This window comes from Salmo salar, chromosome ssa20 (assembly GCF_905237065.1).
Source record: "Salmo salar chromosome ssa20, Ssal_v3.1, whole genome shotgun sequence".
Lineage (NCBI taxonomy): Eukaryota > Metazoa > Chordata > Actinopteri > Salmoniformes > Salmonidae > Salmo > Salmo salar.
Window position 1 is genome coordinate 37,973,764 of NC_059461.1, and position 27,992 is coordinate 38,001,755.

The 27,992-nt window shown below is 42.9% G+C and overlaps 1 protein-coding gene across 4 annotated transcripts in view; it reads left to right on the plus strand.

Moving 5' to 3' along the window:
• The window catches only part of LOC106580561 (protein patched homolog 1), a 164,229-nt gene that overhangs the window by 129,885 nt on the left and 6,352 nt on the right, over nt 1-27,992 (plus strand). For 2 of the 4 annotated variants that reach the window (XR_006760916.1, XM_014161750.2), the window contains exons 18-20: nt 6,812-7,092; nt 20,108-20,245; nt 20,498-20,640. Coding sequence is in view for 1 of the 4 variants with exons in the window: in XM_014161750.2 (XP_014017225.2) it covers nt 6,812-7,092; nt 20,108-20,245; nt 20,498-20,640 (562 nt within the window). In the remaining 3 variants the exon portion in view is untranslated. The remainder of the gene's footprint in view (nt 1-6,811; nt 7,093-20,107; nt 20,246-20,497; nt 20,641-27,992) is intronic. The other 2 variants (XR_006760918.1, XR_006760917.1) reach the window with 1 other exon arrangement.

Here is a 27,992-nt window from a genome sequence, read left to right on the forward strand (position 1 = left end):
TATACCATATTATAGTGGGGTGTGGTGGGTATAAGATATTATAGTGGTGTGTGGTGGGTATAAGATATTATAGTGGGGTGAGGTTGGTATACCATATTATAGTGGGGTGAGGTGGGTATAAGATATTATAGTGGGAGTGAGGTGGGTATAAGATATTATAGTGGGGTGTGGTGGGTATAAGATATTATAGTGGTGTGTGGTGGGTATAAGATATTATAGTGGAGTGAGGTGGGTATAAGATATTATAGTGGGGGTGAGGTGGGTATAAGATATTATAGTGGGGGTGAGGTGGGTATAAGATATTATAGTGGGGGTGAGGTGGGTATAAGATATTATAGTGGGGGTGAGGTGGGTATAAGATATTATAGTGGGGGTGAGGTGGGCATAAGATATTATAGTGGTGTGTGGTGGGTATAAGATATTGTAGTGGGGTGTGGTGGGTATAAGATATTATAGTGGGGTGAGGTGGGTATAAGATATTATAGTGGGGGTGTGGGTGGTATAAGATATTATAGTGGGGTGAGGTGGGTATAAGATATTATAGTGGGGTGTAGTGGGTATAAGATATTATAGTGGGGTGTGGTGGGTATAAGATATTATAGTGGTGTGTGGTGGGTATAAGATATTATAGTGGAGTGAGGTGGGTATAAGATATTATAGTGGGGGTGAGGTGGGTATAAGATATTATAGTGGGGGTGAGGTGGGTATAAGATATTATAGTGGGGGTGAGGTGGGTATAAGATATTATAGTGGGGGTGAGGTGGGTATAAGATATTATAGTGGGGGTGAGGTGGGCATAAGATATTATAGTGGTGTGTGGTGGGTATAAGATATTGTAGTGGGGTGTGGTGGGTATAAGATATTATAGTGGGGTGAGGTGGGTATAAGATATTATAGTGGGGGTGTGGGTGGTATAAGATATTATAGTGGGGTGAGGTGGGTATAAGATATTATAGTGGGGTGTAGTGGGTATAAGATATTATAGTGGGGGTGAGGTGGGTATAAGATATTATAGTGGGGTGAGGTGGGTATAAGATATTATAGTGGGGGTGTGGTGGGTATTAGATATTATAGTGGGGTGTGGTGGGTATTAGATATTATAGTGGGGTGTGGTGGGTATAAGATATTATAGTAGGGTGAGGTGGGTATAAGATATTATAGTGGGGGTGAGGTGGGTATTAGATATTATAGTGGGGTGTGGTGGGTATAAGATATTATAGTGGGGTGAGGTGGGTATAAGATATTATAGTGGGGTGAGGTGGGTATAAGATATTATAGTGGGGTGAGGTGGGTATAAGATATTATAGTGGGGGTGAGGTGGGTATAAGATATTATAGTGGGGGTGAGGTGGGTATAAGATATTATAGTGGGGGTGAGGTGGGTATAAGATATTATAGTGGGGGTGAGGTGGGTATAAGATATTATAGTGGGGGTGAGGTGGGTATAAGATATTATAGTGGGGTGAGGTGGGTATAAGATATTATAGTGGGGTGTGGTGGGTATAAGATATTATAGTGGGGGTGAGGTGGGTATAAGATATTATAGTGGGGTGTGGTGGGTATAAGATATTATAGTGGGGGTGAGGTGGGTATAAGATATTATAGTGGGGTGTGGTGGGTATAAGATATTATAGTGGCGGTGAGGTGGGTATAAGATATTATAGTGGGGGTGAGGTGGGCATAAGATATTATAGTGGTGTGTGGTGGGTATAAGATATTATAGTGGGGTGTGGTGGGTATAAGATATTATAGTGGGGTGAGGTGGGTATAAGATATTATAGTGGGGGTGTGGGTGGTATAAGATATTATAGTGGGGTGAGGTGGGTATAAGATATTATAGTGGGGTGTAGTGGGTATAAGATATTATAGTGGGGGTTGAGGTGGGTATAAGATATTATAGTGGGGTGAGGTGGGTATTAGATATTATAGTGGGGTGTAGTGGTATTAGATATTATAGTGGGGTGTGGTGGGTATGAGATATTATAGTGGGGTGAGGTGGGTATAAGATGTTATAGTGGGGGTGAGGTGGGTATAAGATATTATACTGGGGGTGAGGTGGGTATAAGATATTATAGTGGGGTTGAGGTGGGTATAAAATATTATAGTGGGGTGTGGTGGGTATAAGATATTATAGTGGGGTGTGGTGGGTATAAGATATTATAGTGGTGTGTGGTGGGTAAAAGATATTATAGTGGGGTGTAGTGGGTATAAGATATTATAGTGGGGTGTGGTGGGTATAAGATATTATAGCGGGGTGTGGTGGGTATTAGATATTATAGTGGGGGTGAGGTGGGTATAAGATATTATAGTGGGGGTGAGGTGGGTATAAGATATTATAGTGGGGTGTGGTGGGTATAAGATATTATAGTGGGGTGTGGTGGGTATAAGATATTATAGTGGGGGTGAGGTGGGTATAAGATATTATAGTGGGGGTGTGGGTGGTATAAGATATTATAGTGGGGTGTGGAGGGTATATGATATTATAGTGGGGTGTGGTGGGTATAAGATATTATAGTGGGGTGTGGTGGGTATAAGATATTATAGTGGGGTGTGGTGGGTATAAGATATTATAGTGGGGTGTGGTGGGTATTAGATATTATAGTAGGGGTGTGGGTGGTATAAGATATTATAGTGGCGGTGAGGTGGGTATAAGATATTATAGTGGGGTGTGGTGGGTATAAGATATTATAGTTGGGTGTGGTGGGTATAAGATATTATAGTGGGGTGTGGTGGGTATAAGATATTATAGTGGTGTGTGGTGGGTATAAGATATTATAGTGGGGGTGAGGTGGGTATACCATATTATAGTGGGGGTGTGGTGGGTATACCATATTATAGTGGGGTGTGGTGTGTATAATATATTATAGTGGGGTGTGGTGGGTATAAGATATTATAGTGGGATGTGGTGGGTATAAGATATTATAGTGGTGTGTGGTGGGTATAAGATATTATAGTGGGGGTGAGGTGGGTATAGCATATTATAGTGGGGGTGTGGTGGGTATAAGATATTATAGTGGGGTGTGGTGGGTATAAGATATTATAGTGGTGTGTGGTGGGTATAAGATATTATAGTGGTGTGTGGTGGGTATAAGATATTATAGTGGGGGTGAGGTGGGTATACCATATTATAGTGGGGGTGTGGTGGGTATAAGATTTTATAGTGGGGTGTAGTGGGTATAAGATATTATAGTGGGGTGTAGTGGTATTAGATATTATAGTGGGGTGTGGTGGGTATAAGATATTATATTTGTGTGTGGTGGGTATAAGATATTATAGTGGGGTGTGGTGGGTATAAGATATTATAGTGGGGTGTGGTGGGTATAAGATATTATAGTGGGGTGAGGTGGGTATAAGATATTATATTTGTGTGTGGTGGGTATAATATATTATAGTGGGGGTGAGGTGGGTATACCATATTATAGTGGTGGTGTGGTGGGTATAAGATATTATAGTGGGGTGTGATGGGTATAAGATATTATAGTGGGGTGTAGTGGGTATAAGATATTATAGTGGGGTGTAGTGAGTATAAGATATTATATTGGGGTGTAGTGGTATTAGATATTATAGTGGGGTGTAGTGGTATTAGATATTATAGTGGGGTGTGGTGGGTATAAGATATTATAGTGGGGTGTGGTGGGTATAATATATTATAGTGGGGTGTGGTGGGTATACCATATTATAGTGGGGTGTGGTGGGTATTAGATATTATAGTGGGGGTGAGGTGGGTATAAGATATTATAGTGGTGTGTGGTGGTATTAGATATTATAGTGGTGTGTGGTGGGTATAAGATATTATAGTGGGGGTGAGGTGGGTATAAGATATTATAGTGGGGTGAGGTGGGTATAAGATATTATGGTGTGGGTGGTATAAGATATTATAGTGGGGTGTGGAGGGTATATGATATTATAGTGGGGTGTGGTGGGTATAAGATATTATAGTGGGGTGTGGTGGGTATAAGATATTATAGTGCGGTGTGGTGGGTATAAGATATTATAGTGGGGTGTGGTGGGTATTAGATATTATAGTAGGGGTGTGGGTGGTATAAGATATTATAGTGGCGGTGAGGTGGGTATAAGATATTATAGTGGGGTGTGGTGGGTATAAGATATCATAGTTGGGTGTGGTGGGTATAAGATATTATAGTGGGGTGTGGTGGGTATAAGATATTATAGTGGTGTGTGGTGGGTATAAGATATTATAGTGGGGGTGAGGTGGGTATACCATATTATAGTGGGGGTGTGGTGGGTATACCATATTATAGTGGGGTGTGGTGGGTATAATATATTATAGTGGGGTGTGGTGGGTATAAGATATTATAGTGGGGTGTGGTGGGTATAAGATATTATAGTGGTGTGTGGTGGGTATAAGATATTATAGTGGGGGTGACGTGGGTATACCATATTATAGTGGGGGTGTGGTGGGTATAAGATATTATAGTGGGGTGTGGTGGGTATAAGATATTATAGTGGTGTGTGGTGGGTATAAGATATTATAGTGGTGTGTGGTGGGTATAAGATATTATAGTGGGGGTGAGGTGGGTATACCATATTATAGTGGGGGTGTGGTGGGTATAAGATTTTATAGTGGGGTGTAGTGGGTATAAGATATTATAGTGGGGGTGTAGTGGTATTAGATATTATAGTGGGGTGTGGTGGGTATAAGATATTATAGTGTGGTGGGTATAAGATATTATAGTGGGGTGTGGTGGGTATAAGATATTATAGTGGGGTGAGGTGGGTATAAGATATTATATTTGTGTGTGGTGGGTATAATATATTATAGTGGGGGTGAGGTGGGTATACCATATTATAGTGGTGGTGTGGTGGGTATAAGATATTATAGTGGGGTGTGATGGGTATAAGATATTATAGTGGGGTGTAGTGGGTATAAGATATTATAGTGGGGTGTAGTGAGTATAAGATATTATAGTGGGGTGTAGTGGTATTAGATATTATAGTGGGGTGTAGTGGTATTAGATATTATAGTGGGGTGTGGTGGGTATAAGATATTATAGTGGGGTGTGGTGGGTATAATATATTATAGTGGGGTGTGGTGGGTATAAGATATTATAGTGGGGTGTGGTGGGTATAAGATATTATAGTGGGGTGTGGTGGGTATAAGATATTATAGTGGGGCGTGGTGGGTAATAGATATTATAGTGGGGTGTAGTGGGTATAAGATATTATAGTGGGGTGTGGTGGGTATAAGATATTATAGTGTGGGTGTGGTGGGTATAATATATTATAGTGTGGGTGTGGTGGGTATAAGATATTATAGTGGAGTGTGGTGGGTATAAGATATTATAGTGGTGTGTGGTGGGTATAAGATATTATAGTGGGGGTGACGTGGGTATACCATATTATAGTGGGGGTGTGGTGGGTATAAGATATTATAGTGGGGTGTGGTGGGTATAAGATATTATAGTGGTGTGTGGTGGGTATAAGATATTATAGTGGTGTGTGGTGGGTATAAGATATTATAGTGGGGGTGAGGTGGGTATACCATATTATAGTGGGGGTGTGGTGGGTATAAGATTTTATAGTGGGGTGTAGTGGGTATAAGATATTATAGTGGGGTGTAGTGGTATTAGATATTATAGTGGGGTGTGGTGGGTATAAGATATTATAGTGTGGTGGGTATAAGATAGTATAGTGGGGTGTGGTGGGTATAAGATATTATAGTGGGGTGAGGTGGGTATAAGATATTATATTTGTGTGTGGTGGGTATAATATATTATAGTGGGGGTGAGGTGGGTATACCATATTATAGTGGTGGTGTGGTGGGTATAAGATATTATAGTGGGGTGTGATGGGTATAAGATATTATAGTGGGGTGTAGTGGGTATAAGATATTATAGTGGGGTGTAGTGAGTATAAGATATTATAGTGGGGTGTAGTGGTATTAGATATTATAGTGGGGGTGTAGTGGTATTAGATATTATAGTGGGGTGTGGTGGGTATAAGATATTATAGTGGGGTGTGGTGGGTATAATATATTATAGTGGGGTGTGGTGGGTATAAGATATTATAGTGGGGTGTGGTGGGTATAAGATATTATAGTGGGGTGTGGTGGGTATAAGATATTATAGTGGGGCGTGGTGGGTAATAGATATTATAGTGGGGTGTAGTGGGTATAAGATATTATAGTGGGGTGTGGTGGGTATAAGATATTATAGTGTGGGTGTGGTGGGTATAATATATTATAGTGTGGGTGTGGTGGGTATAAGATATTATAGTGGAGTGTGGTGGGTATAAGATATTATAGTGGGGTGTGGTGGGTATAAGATATTATAGTGTGGGTGGTATAAGATATTATAATGTGGTGAGGTGGGTGTAAAGATTTTATAATGGGGTGTTGTGGGTATAAGGAAGCAGAGGGCACATGACATGAGAATGGGAGAATGACGTTAGTTTAGAAAATGTGTCTTGGTAATTTTGCAATAGTCACTACAAACCAAACGTTGTGTGTGTGTGAGAGAGAGAGAGATTGGTACTTGTGATGATTCAGGTTGTAATTACAGAGTATCAACTTCAGGCCTTATACTCTGCTGTCATTAGCCCATCTCTTGGCTGAGACTGGAGAGAATGGATCCCCCCCACCCACACACACACACTCTTACACGCACACATACATGACATGTCAGTCCCTACCAAGGCTCATGGGACCACGTTCCAGCTCTGCCCACCAGCCAGTCCTAATATTAATTTCTGTAGTGAGGCAAAGTGAGTTGGTGCTGAAACGTGGTGTACTTGTTTGAACTCTACCATACCTGTACCTTTTCAAAACCTCTACCCCCCCTCCCTCTGTCTAGTTCCTGCTGCCGAGCCCATCGAGTACGCACAGTTTCCATTCTACCTCAACGGGCTCCGCGAGACCCCCCAGTTTGTGGAGGCCATCGAGTCGGTGCGAGCCATCTGCAGTAACTACAGCCACCAGGGCCTACCCAGCTACCCCAACGGCTACCCCTTCCTCTTCTGGGAGCAGTACGTAGGCCTCAGACACTGGCTGCTGCTCTCCATCAGCGTGGTGCTAGCCTGCACCTTCCTTGTCTGTGCCCTCTTTCTGCTCAACCCCTGGACTGCCGGCATCATTGTGAGTACACACAGGCTAACGCAGAGAGATACACACACACTCAGAGAGATGCACACACAGATGCATACAGCCACCCTTTGCCTTGACGACAGCTTTGTACAATCTTGGAATTCTCTCAACCAGCTTCACGTGGAATGCTTTTCCAATAGTCTTGAAGGAGTTCTCACATATGCTGAGCACTTGTTGGCTGCTTTTCCTTCACTCTGTGGTCAAACTCATCCCAAACCATCTCAATTGGGTTGAGGTCGGGTGATTGTGGAGGCCAGGTCATCTGATGTAGCACTCCATCACTCTCCTTCTTGGTCAAATAGCCCTTACACAGCCTGGAGGTGTGTTGGGTCATTGTCCTGTTGAAAAATAAATGAAAGTCCCACTAAGCGCAAACCAGACGGGATGGCGTATCGCTGCAGAATGCTGTGGTAGCCATGCTGGTTAAGTGTGCCTTGAATTCTAAATAAATCACTGACAGTGTCACCAGCAAAGCAGCCCCACACCATCACACCTCTTCTTCCGTGCTTCACGGTGGTAACCACACATATGGAGATCACGCATTCACCTACTCTGCGTCTCACAAAGACACAGTGGTTGGAACCAAAAATCTCACATTTGGATTCATTAGACCAAAGGACAGATTTACACCGGTCTAATGTCCATTGCTCGTGTTAATTGGCCCAAGCAAGTCTCTTCTTCTTATTGGTGTCCTTTAGTAGTGGTTTCTTTGCAGCAATTCAACCATGAGGGCCTGATTCACGCAGTCTCCTCTGAACAGTTGATGTTGAGATGTGTCTGTTTATTGAACTCTGTGAAGGATTTATTTGGGCTGCAATTTCTGAGGCGTGTAACTCTAATAAACCTATCCTCTGATTTAGAGGTAACTCTGGGTCTTCCTTTCCTGTGGCGGTCCTTATGAGAGCCAGTTTCATCATAGCGCTTGATGGTTTTTGTGATTACACTTGAAGAAACTTTAAAAGTTCATGAAATTTTACGCATTGACTGATCTTCATGTCTTAAAGTAATGATGAACTGTCATTTCTCTTTGCTTATTTCAGCTGTTCTTGACATAATATGCTCTTGGTCTTTTACCAAATAGGGCTATCTTCTGTATACCACCCCTACCTTGTCACAACACAACTGATTGGCTCAAACACATTAATTAAGTAGGAAATAAATTCCACAAATGAACTTTTAACAAGGCACACATGTTAATTCAAATGCATTCCAGGTGACTACCTCATGAAGCTGGTTGAGAGAACGCCAAGAGTGTGCAAAGCTGTCATCAAGGCAAAGGGTGACTACTTTGAAGAATCTGAATATGTTAAAATATGTTTTGATTTGTTTAACACTTTTTTGGTTACTACATGACTCCATATGTGTTATTACATAGTGTTGATGTATTCGCTATTATTCTACAATGTAGAAAATAGTACAAATAAAGAAAAACCCTTGAATGAGTATGTTTGTCCAAACTTTTGGCTGGTACTGTATATATGAATAAAAACATAATAAATTACCAAAGTTACAATAGATTGCCATAGATTTTCTGTTAATTACCCAAATTCCTGAAAATTCCGGTAATTTAGGTAAATTACCAGTAGCTTTGCAACCCTACTCATGTGAATGCACACACACACACACACACAAACACACACACATTCTAAAGCGGCATTCTTTTTGCGTTGAATACATGGGCAGAATGTGTGTTGACATCATATATCAGTATAAAGTCCATTTTCATAAATCTGTCAGATTAGAATCCTGTAAAAGGAGACTTCCTTATTACAGAACATTCCAATCCATCAGTTTTAAACCTCCACTCCCATACACTGTGTGACTGTGGGAGTGTGGAGAGGAGAGAGAGGAAGGCAGGGAGGAGAGAAGTGGTGAGTGGAGGAGAGGGAACGGAGGAGAGGGAAGGGAGGAGAAGGGTGGAGAGGAGAGGGAAGGGAGGAGGTGAGTGGAGGAGAAGAGAAGGTTGGAGAGTAGTGGTGAGTGGAGGAGAGGGAAGGGAGGAGAAGGGAGGAGTGGTGAGTGGAGGAGAGGGAAGGGAGGAGAGGAGTGGTGAGTGGAGGAGAGGGAAGGGCGGAGAAGGGAGGAGAACAGAAGGTTGGAGAGTAGTGGTGAGTGGAGGAGAGGGAAGGGAGGAAAAGGGAGGAGTGGTGAGTGGAGGAGAGGAGAGGGAAGGGAGGAGGGGAGTGGTGAGTGGAGGAGAGGAGAGGGAAGGGAGGAGAAGGGAAGGGAGGAGAAGGGAGGAGAGGAGAGGGAAGGGAGGAGGTGAGTGGAGGAGAAGAGAATGTTGGAGAGTAGTGATGAGTGGAGGAGAGGGAAGGGAGGAGAAGGGAGGAATGGTGAGTGGAGGAGAGGGAAGGGAGGAGAGGGAAGGGAGGAGAGGGAAGGGAGGAGAGGGAAGGGAGGAGAGGAGAGAGATGGGAGGAGAGAAGAAGGGAGGAGTGGTCGGTGGAGGAGAGGGAAGGGAGGAGAAGGGATGAGAGGAGTGGTGAGTGGAGGAGAGGAAAGGAAAGGGAGGAGAAGGAAGGAGAGGGAAGGGAGGAGAGTAGTCGTGAGTGGAGGAGAGAAGAAGGGAGGACTGGTGAGTGGAGGAGAGGGAAGGGAGGAGAGAGAAGGGAGGAGAGGAGAAGGGAGGAGTGGTGAGTGGAAGAGAGGGAAGGAAGGAGAGGAGAAGAGAGGGGAGGGAAGGGAGGAGAGGAGAGACAGGGAGTGGAGGAGAGGAGATCATGCTGCTCTGTTTTTCTAGCCCAGTCCTGTCCCAGTGTTTATCTTGTGCTGTTGTGTTTAGTCTACTCTGTCTCTCCCAGAAACTGACCTAAAATAAATTGGGATAGGACACAAGTTACCCAAGCAACCCCCACTCCCACCTAAAATACAGCCCTTTTCCCTATTTCTCTCCTACACATGTGCTGTAGGAGTTTCCAGTGATACACACATACACACACATGCACTCACAGAGTTAATTTGGAAAGTGTTCAGAACTCTTGACCTTCTCCACAGTTTGTTACATTACAGCCAGATTCTAAAATGGATAAAATTATATTTTTTTCTCATCAATATACACACAATAACCCATAATTGTCACGGCTTTCTTCGTCGGAGGACGATATAGCGAAATCGTCATCTGAAAAGGTGGACCAATATGCAGCAGAGTTGGTGTTCATTTTCTTAATTTCTTAACGAACGTTGAACACGAAAAAAACAAGAAAACAATAAGCACGACAAATGACAGTTTTGCAGGCTCACAAAAACACGCAATGCAAAAACAATCTCCCACAAATACAAGACAAACACACCCAACTAATATAGGACTTCCAATCAAAGGCAACACCAAACAGCTGCCTTCAATTGGAAGTCCACCCCAATTAACTCAACATAGAAACACACTCACTAGACTACACATAGAAATACATAAACATAGACCATAACTCAAAACCCGGAAATAATAAATCAAACGCCCTCCTAACTAACACACCACCCTGAACCACATAAAACAAATACCCTCTGCCACGTCCTGACCAAACTACAATAACAATTAACCCTTATACTCGCCAGGACGTGACAATAATGACAAAGTGAAAACAGTTTTTTAGAAATTTTGGCAAATTTATGAAAATATAAAAATGAAATACCTTATTTACGTAAGTAATCAGAACCTTTGCTATGAGACTTGAAATTGAGCTCAGGTGCATCTTGTTTCCATTGATCATCCTTGAGATGTTTCTACAACTTGATTGGAGCATACCTGTGGTGAATTCAATTAATTGGACATGATTTGGAAAGGCACACACCTGTCTATATACGGTCCCACAGTTGACAGTGCATGATCAGAGCAAAAACCAAGCCATGAGGTCGAAGGAATTGTCCGTAGAGCTCCGAGACAGGATTGTGTCGAGGCACAGATCTGGGGAAGGGTACCAAAAAGTGTGTGCAGCATTGAAGGTCCCCAAAAACACAGTGGCCTCCATCATTCTTGAATGGAAGAAGTTTAGAAACAACAAGACTCTTAGAGCTGGCCGCCCGGCCAAACTGAGCAATCAGGGGAGAAGGGCCTTTGTCAGGGAGGTGACCAAGAACCCAATGGTCAGTCTGACAGTGCTCCAGAGTTTGTCTGTGGAGATGGGAGAACCTTTCAGTAGGACAACCATCTCTGCAGAACTCCACCAATCAGGCCTTTATGGTAGAGTGGCCAGACGGAAGCCAGTCCTCAGTAAAAAGCACATAACAGCCCGCTTGGAGTTTGCCAAAAGGCACCTAAAGGACTCTTTGACCATAAGAAACAAGTCTGATGAAACCAAGATTGAAGTCTTTGGCCTGAATGCCAAGCGTCACGTCTGGAGGAAACCTGGCACCATCCCTACGGTGAAGCAATGTGGTGGCAGCATGATATGTGGATGTTTTTCAGCAGCAGAGACTGGGAGACTAGTCAGGATCGAAGGAAAGATGAACAGAGCAAAGTACAGAGAGATCCTTGATGAAATCCTGCTCCAGAGCGGTCAGGACCTCAGACTGGGGCAAAGGTTCACCTTCCAACAGGACAACGACCCTAAGCACACAGCCAAGAATACGCAGGAATGGCTTCGGGACAAGTCTCTGAATGTCCTTGAGTGGCCCAGCCAGAGCCTGGACTTGAACCAGATCAAACATCTCTGGAGAGACCTGAAAATAGCTGTGCAGCGACGCTCCCCATCCAACCTGGCGGAGCTTGAGAGGATCTGCAGAGAACAATGGGAGAAGCTCCCGAAATACAGGTGTGCCAATCTTGTAGCGTCATAGCCAAGAATACTTGAGGCTGTAATCACTGCCAAAGTTGCTTCAACAAAGTACTGAGTAAAGTGTCTGAATAGTTATGTAAATGTAATATTTCAATATTTTAATACATTTGCTATAATTTCTGTAAATCTGTTTTTGCTTTGTCATTATTTTATTTATTTGTTTATTTTTTTAACCTTTATTTAACTATAACTTTAACTAGTCAGTTAAGAAAAATTGTTATTTACAATGACGGCCTACCAAAAGGCAAAAAGCCTCCTGCGGGGACGGGGGCCTAGTATTAAAATAAATAAATAAATACAATATATATATAGGACAAAACACACATCACAACAAGAGAGACAACTCAACACTACATAAAGAGAGACCTAAGACAACAACACAGCATGGTAGCAACACAACATAACAACAAATATGGTATCAACACAACATGGTATCAGCACAAAACATTATTGGCCACAGACAACAGCACAAAGGGCAAGAAGGTAGAGACAACAATACATCACACAAAGCAGCCACAACTGTCAGTAAGTGTCCATGATTGAGTCTTTGAATGAAGAGATTGAGATAAAACAGTTCAGTTTGAGTGTTTGTTGCAGCTCACTCCAGTCGCTAGCTGCGTGAACTGAAAAGAGGAGAGACCCAGGGATGTGTGTGCTTTGGGGACCTTTAACAGAATGTGACTGGCAGAACGGGTGTTGTATGTGGAGGATGAGGGCTGCAGTAGATATCTCAGATAGGGGGGAGTGAGGCCTAAGGGTTTTCTAAATAAGCATCAACCAGTGGGTCTTGCGACGGGTATACAGAGATGACCAGTTTACAGAGGAGTATAGAGTGCAGTGATGTGTCCTATAAGGAGCATTGGTGGCAAATCTGATGGCTGAATGGCAAAGAACATCTGGCCGCTCGAGAGCACCCTTACCTGGTAATCTAGAAATTATGTATCCGTAATCTAGCATGGGTAGGATGGTCATCTGAATCAGGGTTAGTTTGGCAGCTGAGGTGAAAGAGGAGCGATTACGATAGAGGAAACCAAGTCTAGATTTAACTTTAGCCTGCAGCTTTGATATGTGCTGAGAGAAGGACGGTGCACCGTCTAGCCATACTCCCAAGTACTTGTATGGGGTGACAACCTCAAGCTCTAAACCCTCAGAGTTAGTAATAACACCTGTGGGAAGAGGGGCATTCTTCTTACCAAACCACATGACCTTTGTTTTGGTGTTCAGAACAAGGTTAAGGGTAGAGAAAACTTGTTGGACTCTAAGAAAGCATTGTTGTAGAGAATTTAACACAAAATCTGGGTAGGGGCCAGCTGAGTATAAGACTGTATCATCTGCATATAAATGGATGAGAGAGCTTCCTACTGCCTGAGCTATGTTGTTGGTGTAAATTGAGAAGAGTGTGGGGCCTAGGATCGAGCCTTGGGGTACTCCCTTGGCGACAGGCAGTGGCTGAGACAGCAGATTTTCGGACTTTATACACTGCACTCTTTGAGAGAGGACGTTAGCAAACCAGGCCAAAGACCCCTCAGAGACACCAATACTCCTTAGCCGGCCCACAAGAATGGAATGGTCTACCGTATCAAAAGCTTTCGCCAAGTCAAATAAAATAGCAGCACAATAACACTTAGAATCAAGGGCAATGGTGACATCATTGAAGACCTTTAAGGTTGCAGTGACACATCCATAACCTGAGCGCAAACCAGATTGCATACCCGAGAGAATACTATAGACATCAAGAAAGCCAGTCAGTTGATTATTGACAAGCTTTTACAACACTTTTGATAAACAGGGCAAAATATAAATAGGCCTATAACAGTTAGGATCAGTTTGATCTCCCCCTTTAAATAAAGGACAAACTGTGGCTGCCTTCCAAGCAATGGGAACCTCCCCAGAAAGGAGAGATAGGTTAAAAAGGTTGGAGATAGGCTTGGTGATAATAGGGGCAGCAACCTTAAAGAAGAAAGGGCCTAAACCATCTGACCCAGATGTTTTTTTTAGGTCAAGTTTAAGGAGCTCCTTTAGCACCTCGGACTCATTGACTGCCTTCAGAGAGGAACTTTGTAGTGGGGCAGGGGAAAAAGAGACAGAAACATCGGGGATAGTCGCATTAGAAGGGGTGGGAGATGAGGAAATGTTGGACGGGCAGGGAGGCATGGCTGAGTCAAACTGGAATCCTGACTTAATGAAGTGGTGATTAAAGAGCTCAGCCATGTGCTTCTTGTCAGTAACAACCACATCAACATTAAGGGACATGGGCAGCTGTGAGGAGAAGGGTTTATTCTCCAGATCTTTAACCGTTTACCAGAACTTCTTGGGGTTAGACCCACAGAGAGAGAACTGTTCCTTAAAGTAACTAACTTTGGCCTTCCGGATAGCCTGAGTGCACATATTTATCATTTGCCTGAACGATAGCCAGTCAGCCTGAGTATGCATGTGCCAAGCTTTTCACCAAATGCAATTCTTGAAGTGGAGTAACTCTGCAAGATCACTGTCGAACCAGGGGCTGAACTTAGTGATGCTTTTTTTTGGCCGATACCGATGTTTTCCTTGCCAAAAAAAAACAACATTTTAATCATTCCAGTACAGTTAAAAAGTTAACACACATGGACTCTGCGGTCTAAGGCAATGCATCTCAGTGCAAGAGGCGTCACTACAGTCCCTGGTCGAATCCAGGTTGTATCACATCCGGCCGTGATTGGGAGTCCCATGGGGCGGTGCACAATTGGCCCAGCGTCGTCCGAGCCATCATTGTAAATAAGAATTTCTTCTTAACTGACTTGCCTAGTTAAATAAAGGTTACACAAACACACACATCACACTGACCAAGAAGTTATTTTGTTGGCATTTACATATGTCCCCATTACCAGTAAAACATGATCAAAACCTATTTCTTTCACTTACTTGCTGTGCTGTTTCGTTGTTCAGTCGTTTCATTCTCAACCAGGATTTCAATGGAACGCCATTTGGGTCTTTGCGTGTTAAAAAAGATACATGTCAAATAACACTATTTGACGTGTATCAGAAGTTGATGTCGAAACAAATTATGCTTTATTACCAATGCAGTATTGTAAACGCATCGTTTGTGGCCGGTGTTTGCTTGTTTGCAGACTTTTTTGTACAGCTTTGACGGTGCTACTGTATCTTTTTTGACACGCAAAGACCCAAACGGCATTCCATAGTATGTATGTCGTGAAGCTAATAGAAGTGACGCTATTATTGTGTAACTGCGGTAGGGCAACATCTGAAAAATAGTGCACTTGGTAGTGTGTACTGGTGCTCGACCAGTCAGCGAAAGCCAACATCACCCACAATAGAGAACGGTTGATTGTCAAGGGCAATGAATTCCATTATCTTGGCTTTAATGGATTTCACCTTTGAGTTGTCTCGCTGAAATTTTCTTACTCTTTCAAATGACTGCTCGACTTGTTGACTGCTCGATCCAAACAGCAGACATTGTGGGCTAGGTTAGGAATGCTGTGTTGCACGTGTAGTGCAAAAGTTTATGTGGAGTCATTATGTCCTGTACCTAAGTTATATAGGTATGCACGGTAGCTTTGACATCGTTTTTAACATCGCTGTTAAACTAGACATCGGCCGATACCGATGTTGGCATTTTTAGCTAATATGGTCCGATTCCGATATGTTCACCGATATATCGTGAATTCCTAGCTGAACCTGTTTTTAATTCTCATTTTCTTTATGGGGGCGTGTTTTTTAACTATACCACTGAAAATATTTTTTAAGAAGGTCCAAGCGTCTTCGACAGAGGGGATCAAGCTGATTCTATACCATTTTACAGAGGCCAGTTCATGAACGAAGGCTTGCTCATTAAAGTTTTTAGCAAGCGTCTATGACAAATCAGGACAGATCGTTTCACTGAGCAGCCATTACGAACACAGGCTGTAAAACAGTGATCACTAAGGTCATTACAGAAAACACCAGACTGATACCTGTTTGAAGTCATACCTTGTGGGATTGGTAATAATCTGAGAAAGATATCGGGAGTCCCATTGCTTTAGGACTTGGTCAGGTGGTTTAAGCATGTCCCAGATTAGGTCACCTAGCAGGACAAATTCAGACTTAGTATAAGGGGCCAGGAGAGAGCTTAGGGCCGGTAGGGTACAGGCCGGTGCTGATGGAGGACGATAGCACCCAGCAACCGTCAAAAAATAGCTATTTGGAAGTTTAATGCTTTAAACCAGCAAATGAAACTGTTTGGTGACAGACTTAGTGGAGACAATCGCGCGCTGAAGGTGATCCTTGGTAAAGATTGCCACTCCCCCACCTTTGGAAGATCTGTCTTGCCGAAAAAGGTTATAACAATAAAGGTTAACATTAGCATTCAAAACACTCTTCCTTAACCACATCTCAGTAATGACCGATACATCTAGATTGGAGCTGTGAACCCACACTTTCAATTGATCCATTTTAGGTAATAAGCTTCTAGTGTTAACGTGCAGAAAACCAGAATTGGGGCTAGCAACAGTAGATGGGCCAGGGTGTACATGCACATTTCCAGATATCATCAATAGTAATACAATCAATGCGTGGCATAGGACAGGGAGAGCTCTGCAGTGCTGATTTATGACATCTGAATGTGCATCAGATGGCAACAAGATCATATTGTACAGCATTTTCATCGGGTTGCATGAAAAAAAAGCCGGCGAGAGGTGGTTAGAATAGGATGGGAGGCCAAAAATCTGTGTAACCAATAGAGAGTCAGAGTCCTGAGTGTGGGAACAAACATAGTCTGTCCCACGGTTGGGTGAAGAAAGTTTGTAGTCAACAAAGTACGCAGGAGTCATGAGGCAAATATCAAAATGCACATTAAAAATATTAAACATATAACGACTTGGGGCTTGGGGCTAGCCATGGTAAGTTCAGAGTCACTCGCCCCAACAGTGCGTGTGTGCTGGAGAGAGGGGTGAGTGTGGTGGAGGTACCTGTACCAGACAGGGGGAGACAGACCAGGGCAGATGGTGAACACATCGCCAGGTGGAACCAAGCAGCAGTGCAGCAGGCAACGGGAGTAGGTGTCACACCCACTTGGGAGAAGCTTTTATTTCTGGAGGCAGATTCTTGTAGAAAATGCCAGTGAATGGTCTTTGAACAGCAGGAGGGGGCTTCAAAGACTCCTGTCACTTGTTGGGGTATTATGGGGTATTGTGTGTAGATAGATGAGGGAAAAAACAACATTTTAATTCATTTTAGAATAAGTGTCACGACTTCCGCCAAAGTCGGCTCCTCTCCTTGTTCGGGTGGCGTTCGGCGATCGACGTCACCGGCTTTCTAGCCATCGCCGCTCCATTTGTCATATGCCCATTTGTTTTGTCTTGTTCCATACACACCTGGTTTTCATTCCCCAATCAATCTACATGTATTTAGTCCTCTGTTCCCCATCATGTCTTTGTGTGTAATTGTTTATTGTTACGTGATTATTTTGTCAGGCGCTGCACTTTTGTATTAGACCGTGTTTATGGCACTAGTATGTTTTATGTGCTGTCGTTGTTGACCGGTATTAAAGTGTGCCTGTTTTATATACTCCGCTCTCCTGCACTTGACTTCGCCTCCCATATACACGCCTAACAGTAAGGCTGTAACATAAAAAGTCAAGGGGTCTGAATACTTTCCGAATGCATACAATTATCTTTTTAATTTTCCTGTTTTCTGTTTTATTGTTCCCTGTTTTGAATTTCTTTCAGTTTTTTTCCTCTCAATAGTACAATTATTCATAGAGAAACAATGAAAATGGATGTTCTGAATCCATGTCAATGCTTAAATCACATCAGAATAAAATGTTTTATGTCTGAGAGAAAAACTAACACATTTGCATTTTGGAGGGTAATTCCCCTTTAATTGCGCATATAGCAAGAGAGGAATATGTTGATCTAGCGACGTTTCTGTTGTTAGGCCTACTGCTGCAGTACATGTCATGCCAGATTTTGTAAAACAATGGCCACCCAATTGATACAAATAATCATGAAATAGGTCTGCCAGGTAAACCTACTTTGTACTTAACATTTCATTTAGAAGGTTATCGGGAAAGTCTTTCTGTCTACCCACAAGACAGTTATCATTAGCATCTAGTGCTGAGTGATTAGTGCTTTTAGAGGTTGGTTCGGTTTCGGTTCGATTATTACAAAATAATCCCGGTTTTCCATTTTAAATCATTAAATGCGCTATGCATTATGTTGGTTGAACGCTGCAACAACACAGAATAACACAATTAATGAAAATCCCATGATGGTAGTGATTACCCGTTACTGCCATCATTTATTCACACTTTACTTTAATAAAATATTCAGTTGTTATGTATAGTATATGTGTTTTATTTGATGACTATCATTTCATTCCAAGTCATCATCTCATCTCTATAGAGCTGCTGTCTATGCTGTCTGACAAAATCACTATTTTAGTAGTTCTTCAAAGTAAATTAGGCATGTGACTGCTGAATATCAACCATAAATCACCCAGATCATGCACTTTCAGGTATAGATATCTTGCAAAGCAACTTCTCTCTATCCCTGTCCATCATACATTCTTCTGTCTCTTCTCTCCATTTCTGCCTGACACCAAACAGACAGACAGGGGCAATATTGCTGGGAATGAATTGGCAGATATTTTGTTACGTTTGGCTTTTTAAGCCAGTAGTGACTTACCAGGTGTGGGATAATGTCAATGTGACTTTTATTGGGTAGTAGCCAGGAGCTTTATGTTTATGACAGTTTGCCATGGACCAAATGGGAAAAATGCATGTACTTTCAGAATTGCTTGGTGAGCTACTCATAGGTGTGCTACGATCTACATGTTGGAAACCCCTGCTCTAGCTTTACAAACCAAATAAAATGACAAGTTATGGCGGTGCTTCAAGTTGAACCATTGCTTTGTCCAGACCAGGCCACCAGTATCCTATCTTACACCCCTTATCGCCTGCATCCTAACCCCCATGGCCAAACCCTTAGCCCTGCCCTTACCCCTTACCCCCAGCTACAGGCCACATACATACTAGTGATGACTTTGACTCCAGGTATCAATTTGTTAAAAACGATGTATATAATCGCTTTTGCTAGGTCTGGTATTTGTCATCCTATAGCTTATTTTCCATCTTCTTTTTAAATAGTGAACCAACATATTTTCAGCACTTTTATTTCCATTACTGATCAAAACACATTTTCTCATGATCTCTCTTGTCTGTCTGCAGCAGACATATAGTGATCAATATGCTTGGAACATAAAATTGCAATAAAATCGCAGTATCAAATCAAAATGTATTGTATTGTGAGGTCTCTGGCAATTCCAAGCCCTAACACACACACACACACATGTTTTGTTCTTCTTTTCTTGTGGGGACCTAAAATACATTTCCATTCAAAATCCTATTTTCCCTAACCCGTAACCCAAAACCTAACTCCTAAGCCTAAACCTAACCACTAATCCCTTACCATAACCCTAATTCTAACCCTCATTTTAACCCTAATCCTAAACCTAACCCCTAAATTTAAAATAGCCTTTATCCTAATGGGGACGTGGGAAATGTCCCCACGAGGGAGAATTTTCCTTGTTTTACTATCCTTGTGGGAACTTCTGGGTATTTTAGGTCCCGACAAGTATAGAAGGACCAACCCACACACACAGCCCACACATGTTTTACTGTCTTTTGGATGGGACGTTAAACAGGTGACCTGACTCTCTGTGGTCACTAAATATAACATTGCACTTATTGTAAGAGTAGGGGTGTTAACCCCGTTGTCATGGCTAAATTCCCAATCTGGCCCTCATACCATCATGGCCGCCTAATCATCCCCAGCTTCCAAATGGCTCATTCATCTCCTCTCCCCTGTAACTATTCCCCAGGTCGTTGCTGTAAATGAGAATGTGTTCTCAGTCAACTTACCTGGTAAAATAAAACATTTAAATATCCTTGAGGGGACCCAAAATAGATTTCCATTCAAAATGCTATTTTCCCTAAACCTAACCCTTACCTTAACCTTAACCTCTAACCCTAAACTCTTAACTCTAAACCCTAAACCTAATGGCCTTTGTCCTCATGGGGATGTGGTTCTTGGTTCGAGGGAGAATTTTCCTTGTTTTACTATCCTTGTGGGGACTTTGGGGGATTTTGTCTCTGATGACCGTGGAGATGTTTGGATTCATGCTGGGGTTGATCCCTGGGTTAACACTGTAGATGGTCTCTAATAGTCATTAACGGTTGTGTTGCGGTCTGTCTGTTTCAGGTCCTGGTCCTGTCTCTGATGACCGTGGAGCTGTTTGGTATGATGGGGCTGATAGGGATCAAGCTCAGTGCTGTTCCTGTGGTCATCCTCATCGCCTCTGTCGGCATAGGAGTAGAGTTCACTGTACATGTTGCTCTAGTGAGTACACACACACACACACACACACACAATATCTTTTACTATCCTTGTGGGGACCTAAAATCCTATTTTCTATAAACTCTAACCCAAAACACCCTAACCTTAACCCCTAACCATAGTATAACCCTAACCGTAAACCTAACCCCTAAGCCTAAAATAGCTTACAAAAAAATAGCTCACAGAAAGTGTTTTGTATATTTACAAATGACATTATAGTGTTTCTGATGAGTTGTGTGTGTGTGTACGTTGCAGGCGTTCCTCACAGCGATAGGGGACCGTAACAGGCGGGCAGTGCTGGCGTTAGAACACATGTTTGCTCCTGTGTTGGACGGAGCCTTCTCTACTCTACTAGGAGTCCTCATGCTAGCAGGCTCTGAGTTTGACTTCATCGTCAGGTGAGTGGGACCAGTTGTGGGACACACACACACACACACACACACACACACACACACACACACACACACACACACACACACACACACACACACACACACACACACACACAGACACACAGACACACAGACACACAGCACAAACACACACACACACGCACATGAACACATACACTCATGCACAAAGACTACATGCACACTCAAATACACATGCACACACTCATGGAAAGAGACTCATACTCTCTCACACACTCAAATACACATGCACACACTCATGGAAAAAGACTCATACTTTCTCACACACTCAAATACACATGCACACACTCATGGAAAGAGACTCATTCTCTCTCACACACTCAATCTCTCACACTCTCTAGAAGTAAGCACAAAACAATTTGACATAAACAATTGCATTTATAAGTTTTATTGACAAATGTCAATTACAAAAATGTCTGCAAAAGCCTGATAAAAATGAATTTATATGAATGCTGTAAGTACAGACATTGTTTGCTCAGTGGGAAATTAATATCAAATTAGTCAGTAACAACTGTGTGGAGTTTGTGACAGCAACTATGTGACCTTCATGTCCTGGGGTTTCCTATGATCTTCTATGTAGAAGAACCCCTTACAGTATAATAGACACTATGTCCTGGGGTTTCCTATGATCTTCTATGTAGAAGAACCCCTTACAGTATTATAGACACTATGTCCTGGGGTTTCCTATGATCTTCTATGTAGAAGAACCCCTTACAGTATTATAGACACTATGTCCTGGGGTTTCCTATGATCTCTATGTAGAAGAACCCCTTACAGTATAATAGACACTATGTCCTGGGGTTTCCTATGATCTCTATGTAGAAGAACCCCTTACAGTATAATAGACACTATGTCCTGGGGTTTCCTATGATCTCTATGTAGAAGAACCCCTTACAGTATTATAGACACTATGTCCTGGGGTTTCCTATGATCTTCTATGTAGAAGAACCCCTTACAGTATAATAGACACTATGTCCTGGGGTTTCCTATGATCTTCCATGTAGAAGAACCCCATACAGTATTATAGACACTATGTCCTGGGGTTTCCTATGATCTCTGTGTAGAAGAACCCCTTACAGTATTATAGACTCTATGTCCTGGGGTTTCCTATGATCTTCCATGTAGAAGAACCCCATACAGTATTATAGACACTATGTCCTGGGGTTTCCTATGATCTTCTATGTAGAAGAACCCCTTACAGTATAATAGACACTATGTCCTGGGGTTTCCTATGATCTCTATGTAGAAGAACCCCTTACAGTATTATAGACACTATGTCCTGGGGTTTCCTATGATCTTCTATGTAGAAGAACCCCTTACAGTATAATAGACACTATGTCCTGGGGTTTCCTATGATCTTCTATGTAGAAGAACCCCTTACAGTATTATAGACACTATGTCCTGGGGTTTCCTATGATCTTCTATGTAGAAGAACCCCTTACAGTATTATGGACAGTATGTCCTGGGGTTTCCTATGATCTTCTATGTAGAAGAACCCTTTACAGTATTATAGACACTATGACCTGGGGTTTCCTATGATCTTCTATGTAGAAGAACCCTTTACAGTATTATAGACACTATGTCCTGGGGTTTCCTATGATCTTCTATGTAGAAGAACCCTTTACAGTATTATAGACACTATGTCCTGGGGTTTCCTATGATCTTCTATGTAGAAGAACCCTTTACAGTATTATAGACACTATGTCCTGGGGTTTCCTATGATCTTCTATGTAGAAGAACCCCTTACAGTATAATAGACACTATGTCCTGGGGTTTCCTATGATCTTCCATGTAGAAGAACCCCTTACAGTATAATAGACACTATGTCCTGGGGTTTCCTATGATCTCTATGTAGAAGAACCCCTTACAGTATTATAGACACTATGTCCTGGGGTTTCCTATGATCTTCTATGTAGAAGAACCCCTTACAGTATAATAGACACTATGTCCTGGGGTTTCCTATGATCTTCTATGTAGAAGAACCCTTTACAGTATTATAGACACTATGTCCTGGGGTTTCCTATGATCTTCTATGTAGAAGAACCCTTTACAGTATTATAGACACTATGTCCTGGGGTTTCCTATGATCTTCTATGTAGAAGAACCCCTTACAGTATTATAGACACTATGTCCTGGGGTTTCCTATGATCTTCTATGTAGAAGAACCCCTTACAGTATTATAGACACTATGTCCTGGGGTTTCCTATGATCTCTGTGTAGAAGAACCCCTTACAGTATAATAGACACTATGTCCTGGGGTTTCCTATGATCTTCTATGTAGAAGAACCCCATACAGTATTATAGACACTATGTCCTGGGGTTTCCTATGATCTTCTATGTAGAAGAACCCCTTACAGTATAATAGACACTATGTCCTGGGGTTTCCTATGATCTCTATGTAGAAGAACCCCTTACAGTATAATAGACACTATGTCCTGGGGTTTCCTATGATCTTCCATGTAGAAGAACCCCTTACAGTATAATAGACACTATGTCCTGGGGTTTCCTATGATCTTCCATGTAGAAGAACCCCTTACAGTATTATAGATACTATGTCCTGGGATTTCCTATGATCTTCTATGTAGAAGAACACCTTACCTTCTAACTACTATTGTGGAGCTTGTGAGCGTTATAACGCAAAACATGTTACATGTGCGTGTTCGCTCAAACCATTCTCATTCTACAGACATTTTTGTAAAACAAGGGCTCCTTCAGGATCTGTCCTTCTCTCACAAACACCACTCTAGTTCAGCACCCATTAATCACACAGACTAATGTTGGGTATTTATGGATGCAGATGAAATAGACGAATCCAATGGTACAGAAGTCTGTAGCTCAAACACACAATGTTTAAAAGGGATTAGAAGTCCAAAATGTACCGGTGTTACGATGACCCTCATTGGTTAACCAAAGTCCCAGAATAGCACTGATCCAGACAGCCAAACTCAGCTACTGCTCTGTTCAGTCATTCGGTATCATTACGTTTTACATTTCTTACTTAAAAAATGTTCAGAGACAGCCATGTATACAATGAATCAATTATACAATCGTACATTTGACTTAGTTTTTACCAATCTAACTACATAACACCATAATGGTAATCATTTATTTGAATGGTAAACGTCCATTGATAAACTGGGTGAATCAAGATGTATCCTAGGCCTATTTACATGAATGCATATTCAATGAGAGTGTGTGCATACATTGAGTTACTGAGCTTGTTTTGGCTGATTTCAGGGGATAGAGATCGCAAAAATGTGTTTCCCTTCAATTTTGGGACTTATTTTATTGTACTGCTCATCATCATTTGCAGAGAAGTGGCTTTTTTTATAAAAGTGTGCGCGGGGGGGAGACCAATTAGGTAAATTAATCAAGTTTTGTTGGCAATCAGCTTTGAAATCAGCGTTATGGTTTGCATGTTATCACAACCAAAGTACTAGGGGTAGTGAATTTATGTTGGCTTCAGCTGTCAGCTAGCAAGGAAAGTTAGCCTGCAAAGCTGAAAGCTACTGGTATCTTCTTGCATTGTAAGGGGTTCTAACCTGTATGGACATTATTTTGCAAGCAGTGATGAACAGTTTCAAAATTTCTACCTGCCGGTGTCACATTATTCAAGTGTGTTATCTTCTGTGGTGTTTCTGTGGCTTTCTGTGGCGTCAGTCGAGCGTTAAGGCTGTGCCTGAGCCTGCATGTCACACAGGAATCTACCTGAAACGCCACTCATCCGTGAAGACCGCTTTTCCCTCCATCCCTTTCTACTCTCCCCCCTCTCTCTCTCTCGCTCTCTCTCTCGCTCTGTCTTTCTCTTTCTCTCTCTCTCTGTCTTTCTTTAGCTCTCCCTCTGTCGTTCTCCTGCTCTCTCGCTCTCTCCTCTGTCTTTCTCTCTCGCTCTCTCTCTCTCTGTCTTTCTCTTGCTCTCTCCCTCTGTCTTTCTCCTGCTCTCTCGCTCTCTCTCTCTCCTCTCTTTGTCTTTCTCTCTCGCTCTGTCTTTCTCTTTCTCTCTCTCTCTGTCTTTCTCTAGCTCTCCCTCTGTCTTTCTCCTGCTCTCTCCTCTCTCTGTCTTTCTCTCTCGCTCTCTCTCTCTCTCTGTCTTTCTCTTGCTCTCTCCCTCTGTCTTTCTCTTTCTCTCTTGCTTTCTCTCTCTCAGACACACACACACTTCAATGCTACTGTAGTTGAGGGGAAGGACGGGAGAAATGCAAATGAAAACTAACACGCGGGAGGTGTGAGACAAGGTTCCTATTATTAAGTGCTAAGCATATTGGCTCTAAATAAAACATGTTCATTGGTAGCACTGCTGCTCCCAATTTAAAAAAAAGTTAGGAGCACTACATGAAATTTAGGAGCACCAGAAAATAAGATGATTTAAATTGATTGAGATACAGCCCACAGTATATTGGGCCTCTACTTTTGAAGCACATGTGGTGCACTAGAAATGAATATGTAACACTGTAAAGGCATTTTTCCCATTGAGATGCATTACATTGGAAATTGTACATTGTCTCTTTAAAAATGGCAGATTTGTGATGAGGACATGCAAGAGATCTCTCATTCATTGATTGCTATGATCATTAATCTCCTGAAGAACCTATCCCTTTTCCTTTGATTCTGTGCCCCCAAAATGTTGGTTATACTGGTAGTTACCAGGTTGTTAGCTAGCTAGCCAATGACGTAACATGACAGAACAAAGTGTAAACAAATGGTTAACGATGTAAAATGCAATTTTTTTGTCTGTTTTAAATCTAATTTCCTGCAGTTCTACACATTTTTCCATGTCTTACATGTGTTTATATGATACCAGGGGTTGAAGCCCGGCCAAGCTATTAATCGTATTATTATAATTTTTGGGAATCAAGACCTGCAGTCTGCCAGTTGGGTATGGGGGCGCTACAGAAAGATACAAATGTCGTGGCGGTAATATGGGTCAGATCTTTTTAGCTGGTTGGGCTACAAGCGAGCCATTTCCGTTGTAGTAATGGTGCCACCATGACGCTATCGAATCTGCACCCACTTTTTTCTCTAGGGCACTAGAGTACAGCGTAACGGTACAGCGTAACCTTATCATTAAAACAATCATTATGTGGGAGATCTTTTCCCTAGTCTCACAGTGGGTGCTCCCAAAATAAACTCCTGGTCACACAGCAAAATATTTTGTTGCATATGGGACCAAGTTGATGGCACTTTAGAGCCGTAGCTAAGCCTATCTTGGAACAGTGTCTAGGTTATGTCCGCAGACTACTGTCTAAGTAGCCATTAAGGAGAAGTTTTGTAAGGTGGGTGATCTATCTCTTTAAGAAAATAGGGCCATCTCCACCCATGTGGTCTGGAAACACACACACCGCCCTGCTCCCTGACCTTGTTATCATGGGGGTCAACGATGGAGTGCTTAGCAGTGAGAGTGCACACACACACACTAACCCTTCTCTCCTCATCTCCTCTGGTCCACTTAGTCTCTGTCTCAGGCTATTTGAAGCCTGCGGTATTCTGCGCCTGAAGACTGCAGAATAACAACACAGCCAACTCCTATTTTTCTTTTCATGCCGAAATAAATGTTTCCCTGACTTTCCTTGTCAACCCCTCAAATGTTTTCACTACAAACAGCTCCAGCGCGTTGTGTGTGTTTGTGTGCGCGGGTGGGTGCTTGTGTGTGTGTTCCAGTGTAGATGTGGCTTTAAACCAAGGCAGAAGCTCTGTGAGTTCAGCTACTTTCCCCGTCTTCGTGTCGGGAGAGGCCAACAGCGAGGAGAGGAGAGGGGGCAAAGGGAGAGAAGAGAGGAGAGGGTGCAAAAGGAGAGAAGAGAGGAGTGAGGGAAAGGGAGAGAGGAGAAGGGGAAAGGGAGAGAGGAGAGAGAGGAGAGGAGAGGATAGGGGGGAAAGGGCGAGAAGAGAGGAGAGTGGGAAAAGGGGGGAGGAAATGGGGAAAGGGAGAGAGGAGTTTGAGGAGAGGAGATGATAGGGGGAAAGGGAGAGAGGAGAGGATAGGGGGGAAAGGGAGAGAGGATGGGGAAAAAGGGAGAGAGGATAGGGGGAAAGGGAGAGAGGAGAGGTGGGAAAGGGAAAGAGGAGAGAGGAAAGGATAGGGAGGAAAGGGAGAGAGGAGAGAATAGGGGGGAAAGGGAGAGAGAATGGGGGGAAAGGGAGAGAGGAGAGGGGGAAAGGGAGAGAGGAGAGGATAGGGGGAAAGGGAGAGAGAATGGGGGGAAAGGGAGAGAGGAGAGGGGGAAAGGGAGAGAGGAGAGGATAGGGGGGAAAAGGGAGAGAAGAGTGGAGAGGCGGGAAAGAGAGAGAGGAGAGGAGAGGGGGAAAGGGAGAGATGAGAGGAGGGGGGGGAAAGGGAGAGAAGCTGTAGCCCCAGCTCCCTCATTGTATGCTCACCCCCTGTCCTCAGCCTCACCCCCTGTCCTCAGCCTCACCCCCTGTCCTCAGCCTCACCCCCTGTCTTCAGCCTCACCCCCTGTCCTCAGCCTCAACCCCTGTCCTCAGCCTCAATCCCGGGCCCCAGCCCCAGCCTCAACCCCTGTCCTCAGCCTCAACCCCTGTCCCCAGACTCAACCCCTGTCCCCAGTCTCAGCCCCTGTCCCATTCTATAGCCTGTCTAAAAAGTCCTGTTTATTGATTCTACTTCGCTGGGCAAACTGAACCAGCAGCTCTCTCTTTTCTTCTCTTTTCTCTCTCTCTCTCTCTCTCTCTCTCTCTCTCTCTCTCTCTGTCTCTCTCTCTCTCACACATGCATACACCATATGCACACACATACTGAATAAACACATTAACACACACACACAAACACACATAGACAGTAAGCATTCTCCAAGAGGATGGAGCAACTTGAGCCCGAGCACTGAGAGGACACACACACACACACACACACACACACACACACACACACACACACACACACACACACACACACACACACACACACACACACACACACACACACACACACACACACACAGGAGAACGAAAAGTGGAGTAAAGCCTTCCTTAATGAAGGAACTGTAGAGGGGAGAAAAATGAGTAGGAGAAAGAGAGAGAGAGAGAATGAGTTTTACCTGATACACTGGAGATTTAATTAGACAGGGTGTTTTACCTGATACACTGGAGATTTAATTAGACAGGGTGTTTTACCTGATACACTGGAGATTTAATTAGACAGGGTGTTTTACCTGATACACTGGAGATTTAATTAGACAGGGTGTTTTACGTGATACACTGGAGATTTAATTAGACAGGGTGTTTTACCTGATACACTGGAGATTTAATTAGACAAGGTGTTTTACCTGATACATTGGAGATTTAATTAGACAGGGTGTTTTACC